Source organism: Nansenia antarctica, assembly GCF_963989245.1.
Source record: "Nansenia antarctica genome assembly, chromosome: 17".
NCBI classification, from domain to species: Eukaryota; Metazoa; Chordata; class Actinopteri; order Argentiniformes; family Microstomatidae; genus Nansenia; species Nansenia antarctica.
In genome coordinates, this window is record NC_137687.1 from 5,789,441 (window position 1) to 5,809,410 (window position 19,970).

Genomic DNA, 19,970 nt, shown 5'->3' on the forward strand with positions numbered 1-19,970 from the left:
GACATCAGAGCAGAGCTGTAGTGTAGCTATGGAGCTTGAGAAGGTCAGGGGTCAGGTGGGTCACTCTGCAGTCTCAGGGTGCCCCAACGTGGAGGAAGGCTGACCTGTGTGTGTATTCAGCTCTTCTGAGTCTCTCTGGATGGGGGGGCTATCGAGTCTCTGTGGAGCCTGTGCTATAGGATCTGAATATTAATATTAATATAAATATTGACATGTTCAGAGGCTTTACATAGAGTCTGTCCCAATCAGTCCCCATCCCCCCCCCCCAGTCCTTCCAGGCACCTGATTCCAGAAGCTTCCACAGAATACAGTCCAATGAGCAGGCAGCATCGCGGCCCGGTCCTTCTGCTCCGATGCGGTCACCACCCCCCCCCCTCCCTTCATCTATCCATCCTACCCCTTGTTTGTCTGGGTCTGACAGTAGTAGTGAGTCATCTAAAAACAAGAGTTAAAAACAGACGCGTTTCCTAAAAAAGGAGACTCATAACTTCCCTGTGTAAACATATAGGCTTCCTCTTCCTCCTGACCGCCGTCCTCATCCTCAGTAAGGTCTGTAAATGTCTGAAGGCTCTGGGTCGTCTGGTTGGTTGGGGGGGTTGACTATAGTGAAATGTAGCCGTGGTTCATCGTTCTCCAGGCGTGCGAGTGTGTGTGTGTGTGTGTGTGTGTGTGTGGGGGGGGGGTTTGGGGTCACTGATACTGGAGGTAGTTCTTGAGGGTCTGCGGCAGGGGGAGGGTCTCAATCTGGTTGATGCGTTCCCGTCCCAGTGCAAGCCGGGCCACTCGCCGGCACAGGTCCATAAGGGGGAGGGGCTCCGCTGTGAGTGAAGAGAGAGAGAGGGCATTTACGTTAGAACAAATTTACTTTAGACTGACAAACATTCAAGTTATTCATCACATCCACTTGTCTAGATCAACTTAGGATACACACTTGAAAGTAACAATGGTAACATCAAAAGTACAAACCTCCCTACACACACACACACAATTTCTGTAAGTGTCCACACACACACACACACATTGTTATCGAGTGCCCTTCACATGTGTCAACTCCATAGTTCCACCTGCCATGACCATCTGTCTGGGCTTGACTCACAGTGCTGACACTCTCCTAAGTACTCTGTGTAAAGGTGATGCTCAGACACACACACACACACACACACACACACAGACACACAAACAGACACACACTCTGAGCTGAATCCCTTCTCACTTCTGCAAGGCTTGCTTGGAATAGACCCATCTGATGTTGCCAATGAAGTCCCATGGGATTCTCTAAATGGACCGGTGCCCTTGTGGAGACACACGCACACACACAGACGGACACACACACAGACACACACACGGACACACACACGGACACACACACGGACACACACACACGGAGACACACGGACACACACACAGACACACACACACGGAGACACACACGGACACACACACAGACACACACACACGGACACACACACGGACACACACACAGACACACACAGACACACACAGACACACACAGACACACACAGACACACACACACACACACACACACACACACAGACACACACAGACACACACACGGACACACACACGGACACACACACACACACACACACACGGACACACACACACACGGACACACACACACGGACACACACACACACGCGGACACACACGCGCGGACACACACGCACTAAAGCCGGCCGACAGTGGAGCCTCCCAGTCTGGTCATAAGAGGGATCAGATTCACATTAGCCTCTGTTGTGATGCATGATGGTCAGAGACCTTTCCATGGAAAGCATGGTCAGCCAGGCTAACAAGCATCCTCTTAATAGATTTTCTGATTTCACGGCTACAGTAAGTTCCAGAACTTCAACATCATCCCATCGATGCTCTTTAAAGTTACACAATGGAACATTTCTATAATTCAAAATCAAGGTTTATTTGTCATATACACATGCTTAGGGCAAGCTGGCTCCTCAACGGTTTAACGAAGTAATAATAACAATAATAAAAACAACAACAAAGGTAGCAATAGTATTAAACAGAAGAAACACAACAATAGTGGGGTAGGTAGAGGCAATAGTTGTATGTAATAGTATGCATGTATGTGTGTGAGTGCATATGTGTATGTGTGTGAGAGAGAGAGTGTCATTGGAGAATGTCACTGATGCAGGTGCACATCTCATCCTCAGCATCCTGGTGGATGGCAGCAGGTTCATCTCAAGAATCTCTCTGTACATGGCTCCATTCATTGTTCCTTCAATGATATGAAGTCTGCCAGTACCACGAGAGGAGAAACAGCCCCACACGTGATACTTCCACCTCCAAACTTCACTGTTGGTGTAGTGTTATTCGGGTGATTGGAGGTGAAATGGCACTGCACATCACCTGAATAACACTATACCAACAGTGAAGTTTGGAAGTGGAAGTCTGGTGCAAATTTCACTTGAATAAGCTCAATGGAAATACATTTAACTGGACAAAATATTGATGTGTTCAATACTGATTTCCCCCACTGTAGGTAGTGCAGGTGGGGAACTAGGGGGAGGGGGGCAGGGGGAGGCTGAGGTAGTAGTCAGTTGGGCCAGGTGGAGGGGTGGAGGGCTGAGGTAGTGTCAGTTGGGCCAGGTGGAGGGGTGGAGGGCTGAGGTAGTGACAGTTGGGCCAGGTGGAGGGTGGAGGGCTGAGGTAGTGTCAGTTGGGCCAGGTGGAGGGGTGGAGGACTGAGGTAGTGTCAGTTGGGCCAGGTGGAGGGGGGGAGGGCTGAGGTAGTGTCAGTTGGGCCAGGTGGAGGGGCGGAGGGCTGAGGAAGTGTCAGTTGGGCCAGGCGGAGGGCTGAGGTAGTGTCAGTTGGGCCAGGTGGAGGGGTGAGGTAGTGTCAGTTGGGCCAGGTGGAGGGGTGGAGGGCTGAGGTAGTGACAGTTGGGCCAGGTGGAGGGGGGAGGGCTGAGGTAGTGTCAGTTGGGCCAGGTGGAGGGGTGGAGGGCTGAGGTAGTGTCAGTTGGGCCAGGTGGAGGGGTGGAGGGCTGAGGTAGTGACAGTTGGGCCAGGTGGAGGGGTGGAGGGCTGAGGTAGTGACAGTTGGGCCAGGTGGAGGGGTGGAGGGCTGAGGTAGTGTCAGTTGGGCCAGGTGGAGGGGTGGAGGGCTGAGGTAGTGTCAGTTGGGCCAGGTGGAGGGGGGGAGGGCTGAGGTAGTGTCAGTTGGGCCAGGTGGAGGGGTGGAGGGCTGAGGTAGTGACAGTTGGGCCAGGTGGAGGGGTGGAGGGCTGAGGTAGTGTCAGTTGGGCCAGGTGGAGGGGGGAGGGGTGAGGTAGTGTCAGTTGGGCCAGGTGGAGGGCTGAGGTAGTGACAGTTGGGCCAGGTGGAGGGGTGGAGGGCTGAGGTAGTGACAGTTGTGGAGGGGTGGAGGGCTGAGGTAGTGTCAGTTGGGCCAGGTGGAGGGGGGGAGGGCTGAGGTAGTGTCAGTTGGGCCAGGTGGAGGGGTGGAGGGCTGAGGTAGTGACAGTTGGGCCAGGTGGAGGGGGGGAGGGCTGAGGTAGTGTCAGTTGGGCCAGGTGGAGGGGGGGGGGGGCTGAGGTAGTGTCAGTTGGGCCAGGTGGAGGGGTGGAGGGCTGAGGTAGTGACAGTTGGGCCAGGTGGAGGGGTGGAGGGCTGAGGTAGTGTCAGTTGGGCCAGGTGGAGGGCTGAGGTAGTGTCAGTTGGGCCAGGTGGAGGGGTGGAGGGCTGAGGTAGTGACAGTTGGGCCAGGTGGAGGGGTGGAGGGCTGAGGTAGTGTCAGTTGGGCCAGGTGGAGGGGTGGAGGGCTGAGGTAGTGTCAGTTGGGCCAGGTGGAGGGGTGGAGGGCTGAGGTAGTGTCAGTTGGGCCAGGTGGAGAGGGGGAGGGCTGAGGTAGTGTCAGTTGGGCCAGGTGGAGGGGGGGAGGGCTGAGGTAGTGTCAGTTGGGCCAGGTGGAGGGGTGGAGGGGTGAGGTAGTGTCAGTTGGGCCAGGTGGAGGGGGGGAGGGCTGAGGTAGTGTCAGTTGGGCCAGGTGGAGGGGTGGAGGGCTGAGGTAGGGTCAGTTGAGCAGTCTAATGGCCTGTGGGTAGAAGCTGCACGGTAATAAAATAATTGAGACTACAGAGGAATAAAGGTTGTGGAAACATGCAAACATGTTCCTCATCAGATTGCAATGAGTGTTGGATATTTGCCTATGTGGTTGAACATTCTATTTGATGTTGTTATCTTAGCTACACTGAACTACACACTGGGAAACCCTAACCCTTCGTTGCACTTTATAGGCTGTCTCCATTCAGTGCTCAATTGCTCAGAGAAAGCTTTGATCCAAAAATATTTTAGCTTACAATTATGTATAGCTTATAATACACCAAAAACCAACCACCGTCAAAATGGGATTCTTTTGTGCTAGAATTGTGAAAAGGAAGGACTAAAGCATTTGCATGTATTACCAAAGTTTCAAATGGCTGTTTCTACTGCAGCTTGTTAACGAGAGAAATCGTAAATTGCTTAAGGAAACAGTTGGATTACAGCAGACTAATGTGTGGCTAACAGAGTGACCCATAATGATGTATTTATGCATCACACTATAGTTTCATTTCTGAAAACTTAAGGTTAAAAGTGTCTTAGCTTGTCAATTCTCTCTATAGCATCTTTAAACATAGCATAAAACACCTAAATGAAACTGTTTAACACACTAACACAAACAGTTTAAGGAAAATTAAATGAATCAGCATCATTATATACCACCACAATACATTGTCTTTTTTAAAATTACATCTGAATAATATATATAGAGTTAGGTCTAGTGCAGATCAATTTAGTTATTCGACTTTAGGAAAGTCCACAGGGTGGCCAACATACAGTATACAGCAGGTGTCCATATTGGTACTACACTTGGTTAACATTCACACCACATCCCCCTCATACACACTCGCGCTCGCTCGCATGCACACACACACACACACACACACACACACACACGCACAGAGATCCAGGGAGAATGGATCCGCTCTACGTCAGTCTAACTTGGCCATCAACACCCCCCTGAGAGAGCTAATGACCTTGACAACCAACCCTCGCCACACTGACGTCACCTTGACAACCAACCCTCGCTACACTGATGGTCACCTGGGATGTTTTCAGAAGCCTGCATGGTTTCTCTGTATTCTAACAGACATCTGCAGCAATGAGGGCAGTAACACACACACACACAGTGAAATATGGGTTAATTCAGAGAGGAGGAGTAGTAATATAGCATATTGTTCAGTGCTTCAGTCTGAGAGTGGAATACTCAGAGGGGATGATGATGATGATGATGATGATGATGATGATGATGATGATCACAATGCTGCTGCTGCCTGGAAGCAGGCCAACCCCTCCTGGTCTGCCTCTCTTTCCCTGCGTTGCCGCCGGCGACAAGTGGTCCTGTCACTGTCAGCCGGTGTCTGAGCCGGGCCTGCTTGCTATTCTCTGACTCAGCTGAGAACCAGCCATCAATCAAATGTCTCCCTCAGCTCACGCACACACACAAGTAGTGTTGTGGGTGTGTGTGTGTGTGTGTGTGTGTGTGTGTGTGTGTGTGTGTGTGGGGGGGTGTGTGTGTTGGCAGAGGAGTGTATGCGTGTGTGTTTGTGTGTGTGTGCACTGGAGGGAAATGCTATGTATGGAGCTCATCTCTTGGGAATAAGGCGGAGACTAAAATTGTCCTCAGAAACAAAGATGGAGAAGGAAAGAGAGAAAACAAAACAGGAGAAGGCAAGAAATACAGCTAAAAGACATACAAAATACAGCTCAGATATTGAGCTAATGAGATATAAGCCACTGCAAAACAGTCTCTCCATGAATGAGGAAGGAGTAGCAGTGACGCAGTGAACAGAAACATACACACTACAGTGAACACAGTGAACAGAAACATATACACTACAGTGAACACAGTGAACAGAAACATATACACTACAGTGAACAGAGTGTAGGGCTAGGTGACGCACCAGCATGCCAGCCTATAGCGTGCTGCCTGGTACAGCATCTCTACATCTCTTCAGGTTACACCTTAACTGCTCCTCCTGAGACATCTTCTGCCCCTCAGCACTGCGTCTGCTGAAGACGACCGCTTTCCCCTCTACTGTGTCCCTAAAAACTTCTATTGCCCCCCTTGTACTGTTTCTCTGTTTCTCAAAAAAAAAAAAGTTTAGAAGAAGGTGATAGAAGAAGGTTTTTCCTTCTATCAATGGCCCCGGGCCTGAGCTGGATTACTCTTCCTGCTATGACTGGTGGACTGATGATTCACTTGCTTAGTCAAATGTATTGATTGTAAATCGCTTTGGAATAAGGCGTCTGCTAAATGCCAAAAATGTAAAATGTACACCATATGGGCCACACTCACATTACATTTGAATATAGAAAAGATATATATTGGGCCAGGAAGAAATTAAAAATAATGAATTAAAGCAACAAAAAAAAAGCTGGAAGTGGTTCAGTAACATAATATAAGTAGTATGATTGCAAAGCAAACCCCTATCCTCAACCTGTCATACATCCCCTGCCACACTCTGAGTCTCTCCCTCTGCCTCTCTAGCCCCAGCCCAGTGCTCTGTCTTGTCTAATGGTCTGAGGGAGGCCTCTGACAGGTTTATGATACAATAAAGTAGCAGATATGGATTGTTTGTGAGGTCTGCAGTACTCTGAGGGCGGGGTGTGCGTTGGCTCCTATTTACAGTCCAGTTCTACGTAGGCTGCAGGGTAGTATATTACTGACAAGTGGCATACAGCACTCATTCATTGTAGACACACACAGACACACAGACACACAGACACACACACACACACACACACACACACACACACACACACACACACACACACCTCCTGGACAAAGTAAGGGGGGGGCAGGAGAGAGGAGAACAGGGGAATTTGGGACATCGGTGCAACAGAGACGTTACTCATGCATCACTAGTGTCTCGGCTCTCTTCTCACTGGAGTGTGACAGGCTAGTGGCTCTGACGCACATAATCCCCAAATCTACTGCACAGCCAGTCCATGCAGGTGACCCACTAAAACACCCTCTGTGAAGAGGGTATTGAGTTCAAAACGTAACCCACTTGTGTAAGTCTCAGTATCATGAAAAGTAGCTTTTTCTTTCCAAGGCATCTGCCGTTAAGGTAGATAACTGTGCATGACTGTATCGTCTCCATGTCTAATTCTCCGACCAAACATTAACTGCTCCTCCTGAGACATCTTCTGCCCCTCAGCACTACGTCTCCTAAAGACACCCGCTTCCCCTCTACTGTGTCCCTAAGAACTTCTATTGCCCCCCTTGTACTATTTCTCTGTTTCTCCAGTGTAAAAAAAACAACAACAACAACTAGGTTTTAGAAGAAGGTGATAGGAGAAGGTTTTTCCTTCTATCAGTGGCCCCGGGCCTGAGCTGGATTACTCTTCCTGCTACGACTGGTGGACTGATGATTCACATGCTTAGTATTCAAATGTATTGATTGTAAGTCGCTTTGGAATAAGGCGTCTGCTAAATGCCAAAAATGTAAATGTAAATGTAAACATAGACATAGAGGGAGAGTGGGAGAACGCTTGGTACGGTTCAGAGAGACGGAGGGGGAGAGTCAAGGCTTGGCCTGTTTGAGATTGAAAATGTCAGTGTCCAAATTGAATCGTTGACTTGAGCCAAATCCAATTGCTCAGTGACCCAAGTGACTCTCTCTTCCCCTCTCCCATGGCTGCCACTCTGTTACCAGCACCAGACGACCCAGCCGATGAGCCCCAGACAGCACCAGAAGCTCTTGTCAATTTGGCCACTTGATCCCTGCAGTCGCTCTGGTCCTCAGCACAATTAAGCCAATCAAGACCAACAGGAACAGCCACACACACACACACACACACACACACACACAACACACACACACACACAACAGTCGTTCCAGCACTCTAGGACAAAGTTATTCAGTACCAAAACAAGGGAGGCATGACTTTAATGACTAAAAGCACATACTGTCACACCGCACTGACACTGAGGATCATCAGATAAAACACAGTGATGCTCACAACATTTTCCAAAGGGAACAAAAGGAAATGGGGATTGAAAGTTGGGAGAAGGTTTCGATGAGAAAGATTCTCTGCAGGAGACGTTGCCTGAGTATCTACTCTAGACGCACTCAGGAGAGATCCACAGCCAGTCCTGGCTCCGACAACCACATAAACCAGAAAAGCCATGTGCCAGCCAAGATCCATCTCTCCCCCAGCCCAGCCCAGCTCAGTCAGACCCCCCCCCCCGCCCCCCAGAACACTGTGAGCCAACACTTTACTGTCTCCTCTCCCCCATTCACCGAGCTAAGCTGAACAGTTTCCACGGCAACTCCCCCGTGATGATTAGGTGTGTAAATATCGAAAGCGGGATTTGTGCCTGAAAATATGGGAGCTGACGAGAGGACAAAAGAGAGAAGGGGAAAGAGAGTGAGAGAGCCAGCGTGAAATAGGGTGCGTTCACAACTGGAATGTGTGAACTTCTGCTCCATTACATGAGTTTGGCTGCGTGTTGTGTTGTTTTTGCAATGTAACAGAAGAACAGAAGTCCAAGAATAGACAAAGCATGAGCATTCCTATTGTTTCCTACAATACATCGGCCTACAGGCTTACGCTCCGGGGCTCTGATTACAAACTACAGTACCCAGAGTGCCCTCCTCCATGTGTTGACATTAGTATAGATCAGATCAGTATAGATTAGTATAGATCAGATCAGTGTCCTAATTGAATGAGATCAACACCATGCATTTAGTCAGGGATCATTAGAATACGAAATGTTATATTTTAAAGAACTTACATATTGAATATAATATATTGACAGACTTAACTGTACCGTACCATACTGTAAAAAAAAAAAAAAAAAAACTGGGAGCAGTATGTGTTCATTTTTGCATAAATCACCACCACATTCTCAGACACACGCTCACCAGCTAGCCGTCCCAAAGTAGGAAAATCCATTCAGCTTGTATTTGGTGTCGACATCTGCAGCTAACCGCTAACCAAAACGTGATCGCATCATTTTACTGAAGTGGTTCGGTCTGTCTGTCCCATACTTCCCAGTCTCCTGCCCTCACCATGACTCAGTCGGTTCTACTGTGATGTTCTGAGAGGGTTCTACTGTGATCGTTCTGAGAGGGTTCTACTGTGATTGTTCTGCGGGGCGTCCAAGGTGACACCTGCTCGGTCGAGTAGTCTGAGGCGTCAGAGGCTTAAGTTCGTAGTCAGGATCAGAATCGTTGTGATCATTACTATCAGTACAGATGGTAGCAGTCCTTTCATTAGAGTCCAAATCACCGTTAGCATTCTGTAGCCACTCCATGTGCCTTCACGTTGTGAATCGCATCTGACAAATGGTTTCACTAGTTCCATCACCATATATAAACGACACCACATGCACCTGCAAACGCTCTACTAATCAACCTCACCTCATCTTCTAACGTCGCATCCCCCCACCAACAGATATACCCCCACACACACCCCCCCACACCCACGCATGGAAAGAACAGGAGAGAAACCACCTAGTGAACGTGTCAATGAAATACGTCTGTTCTTCGCAGGCTGGGGAATATATTTAGTCATATAGCTCTGGGGAAAAATAACAGTTTCTCTGGTTTTATTATTTACAGGGTATGTGTTTGACAAAATTAACATTGTTGTTTTATTCTATAAACTACTGACAACATTTCTACCAAATTCAAAAAAAAAAAAAAAAAATTTTTATATATTTATATTTATTTATTTTTCATACAGCAACTTATATATTGACAACTGGTCAAAATACCAAAAAAATTATTAGTGATCACCTAATCAGTACCTCACTAAGTAGAATGAGGTGTGCCTGTGTTGGAATTCAACAGACACTGGAGTGGAATGGCTGCCATACATGCAGAGATGCAGATTTAAGATGATTTGATGAGTCAGGGAAGGTGTAGTAGGGCATGGTTTTCACAAAGGCAGAATTATTGTATTAGTGTCACAACGCGCCCGTAAATCGGTATATGTATATATATATATAAATAAAATAAAATAAACGGGTATGAAAAAATCGATAACGCTTCAATCTTTGAGGGGTGTGTGTCTGGGGAGAAATAGACTAAAGTGTTTAGCAGAAAACTAGGATTAGAGAATTGCATTAACAGTGTGTGTTAAGGGACAATTCTGACTCTGAGAGCAAAAAGTGGAAGGCCACTTATCTCTTCACCCACGGTCTCTTGGAGCAGGAGGGAGAGAGAGAGAGAGAGAGAGAATGAAGGACCAAGAGAGAAGACCCCTTGACAATGTGTCTATAACAGGAACATAGACACCGCAGGGAATATGATGGGATCTCATTGCATCAATACCAATCCACAGTCTGTATTTCGTGAGCTTAGAATAATAAGGTTCTATCTCCGTTTAGAATTATAAGGTTCTATCTCCGTTTAGGGTAGTTCAGAGATATTGAGCGTCAAAGTTTTTACATTCCATTATGTTCTGTGAGATGGAACCTTTGTATTTTATTAATTACTAACTCAAATATGTCAACATTTAAAAAATAACACCACACAGGCATTAATAAACACCTAATGGATCAGATTATGTAAAAAACTAAGTTTTGACCAAAAATGGATATAGAACCTTAATAATTCTAACGTCACGATTTGTCAGTTTCTATGTGATATGGGGATTACGCATGCTTCCCATAAAAGTAAGACACCTCTGCAGTGCATCGCAGCATTACAGTGCAACACTTGGAGAGCAGACATACACTGGATCCCAGTGGGGGGAATACATATTCAACACGTCAACCGTTTTTTAATTCAACATATTTACATTGTTACAATAATCTATTGTTACAAGAATGTTACAATTTCTTTATCTGTGTAGTTTTATTGAGTGAATACATGTGAATAGAATGGAAATATGTTTTGAATACATCAAAGTATTGATGTATTGAATACCTTATTTCTGCCACTATAACTATACTACCCTCCCTGACACAATACTCGACACATTGAAACATCACTGGAGATGCCAAAACAAACGTTCAGCATTGCAAAACTGATATGAAAATGATGGAATGCTAAATGTACTCCCATCATAATATCATTTAATATTCTTCATAATATCGGTTTCCCCATCATCCCAGAAACTCAAGACAGTGGGCAAAACTGTGCAGGTTAGCTATTTTCCAAAAAATCGATTCTAAGCTGCATTAGCAACTGGTTACATTAGCCATGTTACTTCTGCTAGAACAGATGTCTTGAATATCAAATAATTGTCTCCAGATATTTTCATTGTCATGTTACTCTTTGATTGTGATGCAATCATTTTAACAGCATATGGAGAGCTGTGGGAGCAGAACAGGGTATGGACTTGAAGTTCTGCCTCATAAGCTAGCTCTATTAGCCTTTTACATTAGCAATCTCAATTGCATTATTTCTACAAGCTTTATTTAGCCTATGAAAACAGAGGTGATGGATGGATGGATGCAAGAGGGAGAGAGAGAGAGGGGTGGGGGGAGAAGAGAGACAGAAAGAGGGAGAAACACAATCACCAACAATTCCCTTACTTTTCCTAGCTTTGTGTATCTTAAATATAAACAAAGGAGACAGAGCAATGAGAGAGAGGGAGAGAAAAAGAAAACACAGACAGAAACGCATGAATATGTCTTCTAACCACTGACCCCGTGACCTCTTACACAACAACATCAGATCAGATTCCCCCAGTAGACAGTAAATCCGTTGACAACATCATGCCGTTGTGTTCCAACCCGCCATAGATACTATGCATTAATGTCACATGTCCTGAACACGGAGACAAACAGCACTGTTGTGTGAGACGGAGAGAGCCTAACAGAGGGAGACTATTGGGCTGCAAGGCCAGACGCTGAGCTCAGAGGCACACTGGGACGTCCTCCAGAATTCCTCCACTTCTGGCTCACATCCGCGAAACACTGACACACACATACGCACTCCCACTGACACACACATACGCACTCACACTGACACACACATACGCACTCACACTGACACACACACAAACACCTGGCTCGCAGCCACGAACATTGCGTCCATGTCTGACTGCCTCGGTTCGGGTCATTGTGTAACAGGTACAAAAGGGGACGGATGAGAACTCCATTAGTGTGTTCTCTTCTCTCTCTCCAAATGTACGTAGCAGAAGGTTTAGACGTATATCACAGTTATGTCCATTAGTGGGGGTGCTCAGGGCCTACTGATACTGGCTGTGTGATGTGTTAAGTAGAGCCTTGTGCAACAGAAGCCGTGTTTTGAGAACATAAGATGGGGAATTTCTTTACAGAACAATGCGTCGGTACAAGTTGGTACCCGTTGGTACACAAGTTATCCGTCCTCTCCACGCACGTGTTACAAGGTATTTTCGGAGCATTGAATGAACAATACATTTAAATTACATTTTTGACATTTAGCATACAGCTTTATTGTTCATCCCAATTAGTGTAACACTTGATTGACGCTTGATTACCCAGTACAACGTGCATCCTGGGCTCGGGTGGCTGAGCTCAAGAAGCTATTACAGAAACACCATTATTACATCATTATTCACCAAACCAGTGGATAAAAACAAAGCCGCAACAAGGGCCTTTCTGAAAGCAGTACAGTTTTGGCCAAGAACAAAAAGGTCTTTACTGACGGTAGCATTGTCAAAGATGCCATGAGTCATTGTTCAAGACCACAAGAACAGGACAGAAATCTTATCCACCATATCCACATTCAACATGGGCCAAGCACTGTTGCTCTATTTTTGCAGGGAGTCCCATTGAAACCAAGGTCTCCTTTACAAGGGAGCCTGGCATATGCACAGTTTTATTATAATACATATACAGGTTGGTTTTATTATAATACTTATTACACAAACATGTCAATGTAAATGGCTTGGTCAGGAGTTTGAGGAGAGGTTCATTAAGTTTGACAAACTGGAGCCCTGTGAGGCATTCATCAGCAATCCCTTCGGGGAGGTGGACACAGACCTAGGAATGACCTATGACCTATATGAATGACCTATATGAAGTGTCAGGGACACAGAGTGAAGCTTTTGATTTGTGGATGCTACAGACTGGGAGCTGGAAATAACAACATCGCAAAATGACATAGGGCTCAAATCGCATCAATCTGCCCATTATCTTTGGAGCCTTGTTGATAATGGAAACTAAACTGCACAGAAGTCAGCGTCCTTTTGTTTGGCAGCTTCCTAACATACCTGTGTGAATCCAGCTTCTCTGACATGAACAAATCAAAATATAGAACATTCATCACTCATCACTGATGAGCGAGCTCCTGGCAGACTCAGAGTAACCCTGTCTGGATCCACTCCAAACTACAAACCTCTGGTTGACAGCATGTCAACCCTCTCACTAGCAAGATCATTATAAATACACTTGTTTCATAATATCAGAATTCCAATACAGATGAATAGTTCATTTGATAGCCTAGAAATAGTTTATTAACTATTACTTCCCCATGTCTGCCACTTGTCTTTACAGAACGGGGAGAGAGGAGCAGAGCATGTTGTTTCAACCCTCTCACAGAGGAAAGGAGAGAATAGTAGGATATGTTTGTTGATTTTTTTTTTTTTTAAATGATAAATTCTGTCATCTATAAAATCATATGTTAGCTCTCATGGTTTATATATTTTTTTAAATAATAATAATAAAAAGATGGAGACCCCTGGTCTACACTATTCGGTTGTTAAGTCGTGACGTGTTTCCGGGTCCAAAGTTGGCTGAGACGCTGTCTTCGAAATGCCTCATTAATAATAATAATTAATTATATTTATATAGCGCTTTTCCGAGGCTCAAAGACGCTGACAAATATGGGGAAAACGGGAAAGTGCTGTGTCCCTTGTCATATCAATAGATCCGAGTCTAAAAAACAATTGAACTGTCATTCTACCGCTGTAGTACACTGGTACGATGGTGCAGGGAATTTCTGGTTTGGACCCGGAAATTGCTAAACGTCACGTTTGACGTCAGACTTAACAACCGAATACAGCACCTTTAGCCAGTCTTTATCAGTCCACAGAAACTGGTCGAAGAAAGGCAGTGTGCAGTCAGACAGAATACAGAGTCCAGCTCATTAAACCAGTTAGCTCTCAATCAGCCTACACAGTTCGTGTTTCCAAGATCCAAGGCTATCACGTCCAAAAGAACCACAACAGATATGATGATTCAATTCAAAATGTCTTCAACCTTCATCCCTCCTCCCTCCTCCTCCTCCTCCTCCTTTCCTTTGTCTTCATCTCTCCCTCCTCCCCCCTGGTCGTACAGGCCGTGTCGCTGCCTGGTGCTTTGGGTCAAATCAGCAAAAAATCTCCCCTGGGCCTCAGCGGCTGCCTCAGCACTTCTAAAATAAGCCCCGACTCCAAACACAATATCATTGTGCTGAAAATGTCATAACGTCACCTGCCTCCCCCGCATACGCACAACAAACAAAGCAGGCAGCTCTGACATTATTTCATACGGAGAACGAAAGAGAGTCAACGACAGAGAGAGTCACTGGCTTCTGATATGATATTATTATCATTTTCTAAACAACCATCCTTATGAGAGAGTGTTGGCACTCTGAGAACATGAGAGCTGCTTACTGCTTATGCGACTACAACATCAGAGTATGCTGACTGTTAGGGATGTCAAACTAAACATGATGGGATGGAAAGAAAGAGGTGAGGGAGGAGAGGAGAGCCATAGTGAGAGGATTCACTACAGAGTGTGAGACAATGGTAGAGAGAGAGAGAGAGAGAGGGAGAGAGTGAGAAAGGGAGAGAGAGAAGGAGAGGGAGAGAGAGAGAGAGACAGAGAGAGTGAGAGAGAGAGAGAGAGACAGAGAGAGTGAGAGAGAGAGAGAGAGAGACAGAGAGAGTGAGAGAGAGAGTGAGAGAGAGAGAGAGAGAGAGGGGGAGAGAGAGGGGGAGAGAGCGAGAGAGAGATCTCTTCTAGAACAGTGCGACAGAGATGAAGAGGTGTAGGTGTATGTGTGTGTGTGTGTGTGTGCGTGTGACTTACGATCAAGTCCGTTGACGTAGCGGATGGAGACCTCACAGTGGCCCCACACGGCGCTGACGATGGGATACAGCCTCTTGCCCTTTAACCCCCGGAAGGCCACGCCCAGGTACTGACCGTCCACCATGAAGCTCAGCGTGCCCTCGTCCATGTCCAGCACCACCAGGAGGGCGTCGGGCAAAACAAACGACTCGTCCGCCTCCAGGAAACACGGGTAGGTCGGCGCCGAGGCGGACGCGGGCCGGTTCTTACCGTCGTGGTAGAGCCGGTTCCGGCCCAGGTCCCAGCCCCACGACTCCGAGTCCGAGCCCACCAGGGCCGTGTAGCCCACCGAGTGCAAGGCGGCTTCCGCCGAGGCCACCCCGACCACGGCGTGCGTCCCCCTCTGCCTGGCGGGCCAGTGGATCCTCCACACGTGGAGGCCCTGGGTGTAGCCCACGCAGCCGCGGATGCAGTCCGTGCTCTGGGCCACCGGGTGGCGGTGGAAGGTCAGCTTGTCGTCCTCCTTGACGAAGACGTTGAGCGAGCGGTCCTCCGGGTTCCAGGCGTGGCGGAGCTGGGCGTCCAGGGTGGCCGCAGGCATGTCCAGGAGCAGGTCCAGGCGGGGCGGGCGGCAGAAGTCGGCGCCGCGCAGCTCCTGCCGCACGGGTCGGTAGGAGGGCTCGCCGCGCGCGTCCACCGACTTGATGCTGCCCGATATCTTCTGACCCATCGCTGGAGAGGGGGGGGGGTGGAGGGAGAGGGGGATGGGGATGGGGATGGGGATGGGGGGGGTGAAGGGCAGAGCGAGGGTAGTGTGGGGCTTTCCGCTGTTACCTCATGGGCGCTTCAGCCAGAAGCAGGGCAGCTGGAAGCAGAGAGGAGAACCTCACACACACACTCACTCCTCTGTCAGGGGGTATATCACTCCTGGGAGAAAGAGAGAGAGAGACACACACACACAGACACAAGGAAGTAGAACATTACTTATCATCATCATTGCATCAATACATCACCTGACTATACAGCCTGCCCACGTGAGCTCTCCAGTATGTACTTAACACTATACTTTTTCCAACATTACTTTATCTCACACACTACCCACACAGACACACAGACTATGATAACACAGTGAGCTAAAAAAAAACAGAGGGAGGAGGAAGGAAGAGAGAGAGAGAGAGAGAGAGAGAGAGAGAGGGCTGTTCTGTATAACAGCCGGAGGCTCTCGGTCCCTTAAACCAGTGTCAAAGAGAGGGAACATCTGAGTAAGAAGAGGAGGATGAACTATTCCTCTGACTCACTCAAAGACACGAAGACACTCCTCTACCTCCTCGGTTACCAACCTCACACCCCCTAAGGCACAACTACTGCATCACGCCATGTGTGTGTGTCTCACACTCACTCACGAAAAAGAAAGATATACTGGGTGCTTTTGTAATATGAATTTAGGTGATGCAGAGTTATGCCCAAGAAAAGGAAAGATTCATGATGATAATGCCTTCTCCACTTCCCGTGGAAGATTTGGCAAGGCGTGCGCACATTAGTTGTACTGCTAATTGTATCCTGTATTATGTCACTTATGTCCTGTACTATTGTCACTTTTTTATCTTGAATTATGCCTATTGTTGCCTTATTGTCTTGTGCTGCAATTCAATTTACTCTCACACTCGTGTAATGTCACTGACACCTTTGCTAAATGGTTCAAATGTAAAATGGTAGTGGACAGGAGGTATGGAGAGGTGGGTGTTGACACTTTGACACCGTCACTGACACTTTGACACGTCATTGACACTTGATCAATAGTACAACTTCAACAACAGATGTGTGTATGTGTGTGTGTGTGTGTGTGTGTGAGACACGCTTTCATACACAAACATGTGTAATAGGTTCTTTACTCAGCTGAAATGGCTGGTCTTTATTAAATAAGCGTTGTCTGGCTTACGTTAGCTACTCATCTTTGTATGTTGAAAACAAAGTCGTATTTTCTTGCGGATTTCAGCAACATAAAAAAGACATCTTGAGTGTTGAGGGCAGTGTGTGTGTGTGTGACTCCCAGGCCACACTCAGAGGACAGTGACGCACACACACCATCTGGTGTTTACACTAAGCTCTAATCAATCTCTGTCCCCTTCATCTTGCATCTATAGGCTGAGCTGTAAGGAAATGAGATGGTGGGGCGGTGATGTCCTAGTGGATAGTGAGTTGATCACCAGTCCACCAGGCCTAGTGGATTGGTGATCAGAAGGTCAAGAGTTCAAATCCCACCTGGGAAACACCACCACGAGTGTGCCCTTGAGTAAGGCACTTAGCCCTAGGTTACTCCAGGAAGTACTGGTCCCTGTAATCTCTAATTGTAAGTCGCTTTGGATCAAAGCGTCTGGCTAAATGGTTCAAATGGTAAATGGTAGTGGACAGGAGGTATGGAGAGAGGTGGGTGTTGAGAATAAAGAGAGAGAGGTGGTGGACAGATTTGGTGGCACCAGTCTTTATGGTTGAAATGTGTTTAGATATCGCTGAATCAAAGACAGAGATCATCTGATCATCCATAGTGAACGGTGATCAATGCTCCCCTTTCCCCCGCCTCAGCCCAGAACACCTGTTTACAGTTGAGTGAGAAAGCCTGGTGAGCGTCCTGAAGGAATCGCACCTTGACTGTAGTCAATTCCTTTGCTATTGTAATGTATTAAACAACAGTTAGTTCCGACCAAGTAATTTGATTGGACAAGAGGCATTCCATGAGTGCTGATATACAGTATAACAGCACTGGGACTTTTAACTATATGCATCACTCCGCCTCATAGATGTTCTACTAAATGACCGGTAATTAGACTACATGTTTGTGTTCAGGTTACTAGGCAACAGTCCATTTGAAGTTCAGTTGCGGAACTATTTTTGGTTTATTTTTAATGATTAAATAAACAAACAAATCATAATCTGTTGTCGCTTATTACTGTTAACTAATAAATCACCCTGTAGAACTGTTGTATAACACACTCCCTCTCGTGTGATATTGCTTAATTATAGTATAGGCCGATAGGCTCCAATCTATGTTCTCCTGTTTGGAGCATATTTAAGGAAGATAGAGACTTTATTATTATCAGTCTCCTGTGTCGTCCTTAACACACACAGCCATATGGTTACACTTCCACTTGTTTATAAACAACAGTTTGTTTATTTTATATATTTCTTTGAAAAACTGTTAAATTGGTTAAATTGTTACATTGGTTGATACTCTATTACCATTCTTCCTCTTAAGTGCATTAATGTGATGTTGTGAGCTAGATAAAAGGTCCTGTTAAAACAACATCATTGTGACCAGGTCATCACAGAGTTCACGATTAATATCTGATGTTCACACGCATCATTAACAATACATAGACTCAAGCCCGTCAGGTATTGGACCAACTTAAACTCCTCGCACTTCATTGTAACTGGAGTGCATGGTGGTGGTGGCAAAATGGGTATTCGTAATTGAATATAGGATACGATATGATCGAGTGTCTGTCACACAGGTATGAGTAAATCGTTATCATCCAGTCCTTTCTCTATTCTTCAGGGTTTAATCCCAATTTTGCGGTAGCATGAGACAAAACGAAGAGAAAGAGAGAGCAGATATGGGGGATGGGGGATGAGGGGAGAATAGTGGAAGAGAGAGAGAGAGAGTGAGATATAGAGGTGAGATGAGTGGAGGAGGGAAGAAGAGTTGTAGAGGGGAAGAGGGGAAGAGGAGCCTTGAAAGGTCCCTAGACACCAGAGGAATATGAATGTGATTGGATATCCAGTAGGCTATATGTACGGCCCTTGGTATCATGGGTGAGACGGGCCTACATGTAGAAGGCCACCGCTGGTGTTGGGGGTGTTGTTGTTAGCATATTAAACAGAGACCGCCAGTCCAACACAAGGCCACGTACCAAGTATCAGGGGCTCAGACAAGAGACAAGGACATTGTGACCCACACGAACGCACACATGCACACGCACGCACAGGTCTACCTTAGTTAGACCCCTATACTTTCTTTCTCTATTTCTTTCTTGTTTCTTTTTTATTATTACTACTCAATCTTTTCAGTTTGTAAAGCGTCTTTGAGTGTCTAGAAAAGCACTATATAAGTCTAATGTAGTATTATTATTATTATTATAAATGTCCATGCACACACGCATGCACAAACCACACTCGCACCAACATAATCACACACTTTCATATTCATACATTTTGAATGGTCGCCAATAATCTCATTCTAAACTTTAATTTCCATAGCACATCACCTCCTCCAACTTCCACCCTCACCACGCATCTTCCTCTAAATATCCCCAATCCCTTCCTTTCTCTCATCCATGCCACTCTCCAGACTGTCCCCAACCTCCCTCCCTCCCTTTCCATTATCCCTCCTCTCCTGTCCTTTATTGGAGTCACAGGTGTCCGTCACACATCCCTAACTCTGTGTAAATTGATTCCTGTTACATTGGGTTTTGTTGTCTTGTCATGGCCCATTGGCCTTCAGGAGATCAATAGGCCTTTATTGGTACCTCAGCTCTCTGGAAATGGCTCCATCGAGCAGAGGGGAAAACATAACGTTAGGTGGGTTTGATGAGGGGGTTACACAATTTAAGCGAACAATGTGTGGATTAGGGAACACAAACTTCATTCATAGACAACAGATGGCCTGAACCATTCAATGTTATCTGACTGATACATGACACACGCTTCATTCGCATCTGTGTATAGCTATGGTTACGGCACACTTACAGACTTACAAGCATGACTCGACTCAATGACGTTACAAGACTCAGTAATGTCTAAACAGCAGTGAAGTGCAACACTGACATTGCTGAAACGGTCCCCTGCAGTATTAAATCAAGACTGACATGTACAGTAAGTCAGTCCAAGTGAAAGACAATGCTGATGGACAGACACTGAGGGTCTGGGCTAAATTCGCAGTGCAGGCAAACTAAT

The 19,970-nt window shown here is 46.4% G+C and overlaps 1 protein-coding gene and 1 long non-coding RNA gene across 2 annotated transcripts in view; both read right to left on the reverse strand.

Annotated features, from left to right (window-relative positions):
• Positions 1 to 403: 403 nt before the first annotated feature.
• LOC308172282 (SPRY domain-containing SOCS box protein 4-like) lies at positions 404 to 15,750 on the reverse strand (the record flags this gene model as incomplete). Its single annotated transcript, XM_080547185.1, has 2 exons — positions 404 to 818; positions 15,042 to 15,750. 2 exons carry the CDS (start codon positions 15,748 to 15,750, stop codon positions 691 to 693), a joined length of 837 nt encoding a protein of 278 aa, XP_080403311.1. The 3' UTR covers positions 404 to 690.
• A 60-nt stretch (positions 15,751 to 15,810) lies between these two features.
• Positions 15,811 to 19,970, reverse strand: part of LOC308172846 — a 34,087-nt gene continuing 29,927 nt past the window's right edge. The window contains exon 3 of the long non-coding RNA XR_013937864.1: positions 15,811 to 15,947. This is a non-coding gene — a long non-coding RNA (uncharacterized lncRNA). The remainder of the gene's footprint in view (positions 15,948 to 19,970) is intronic.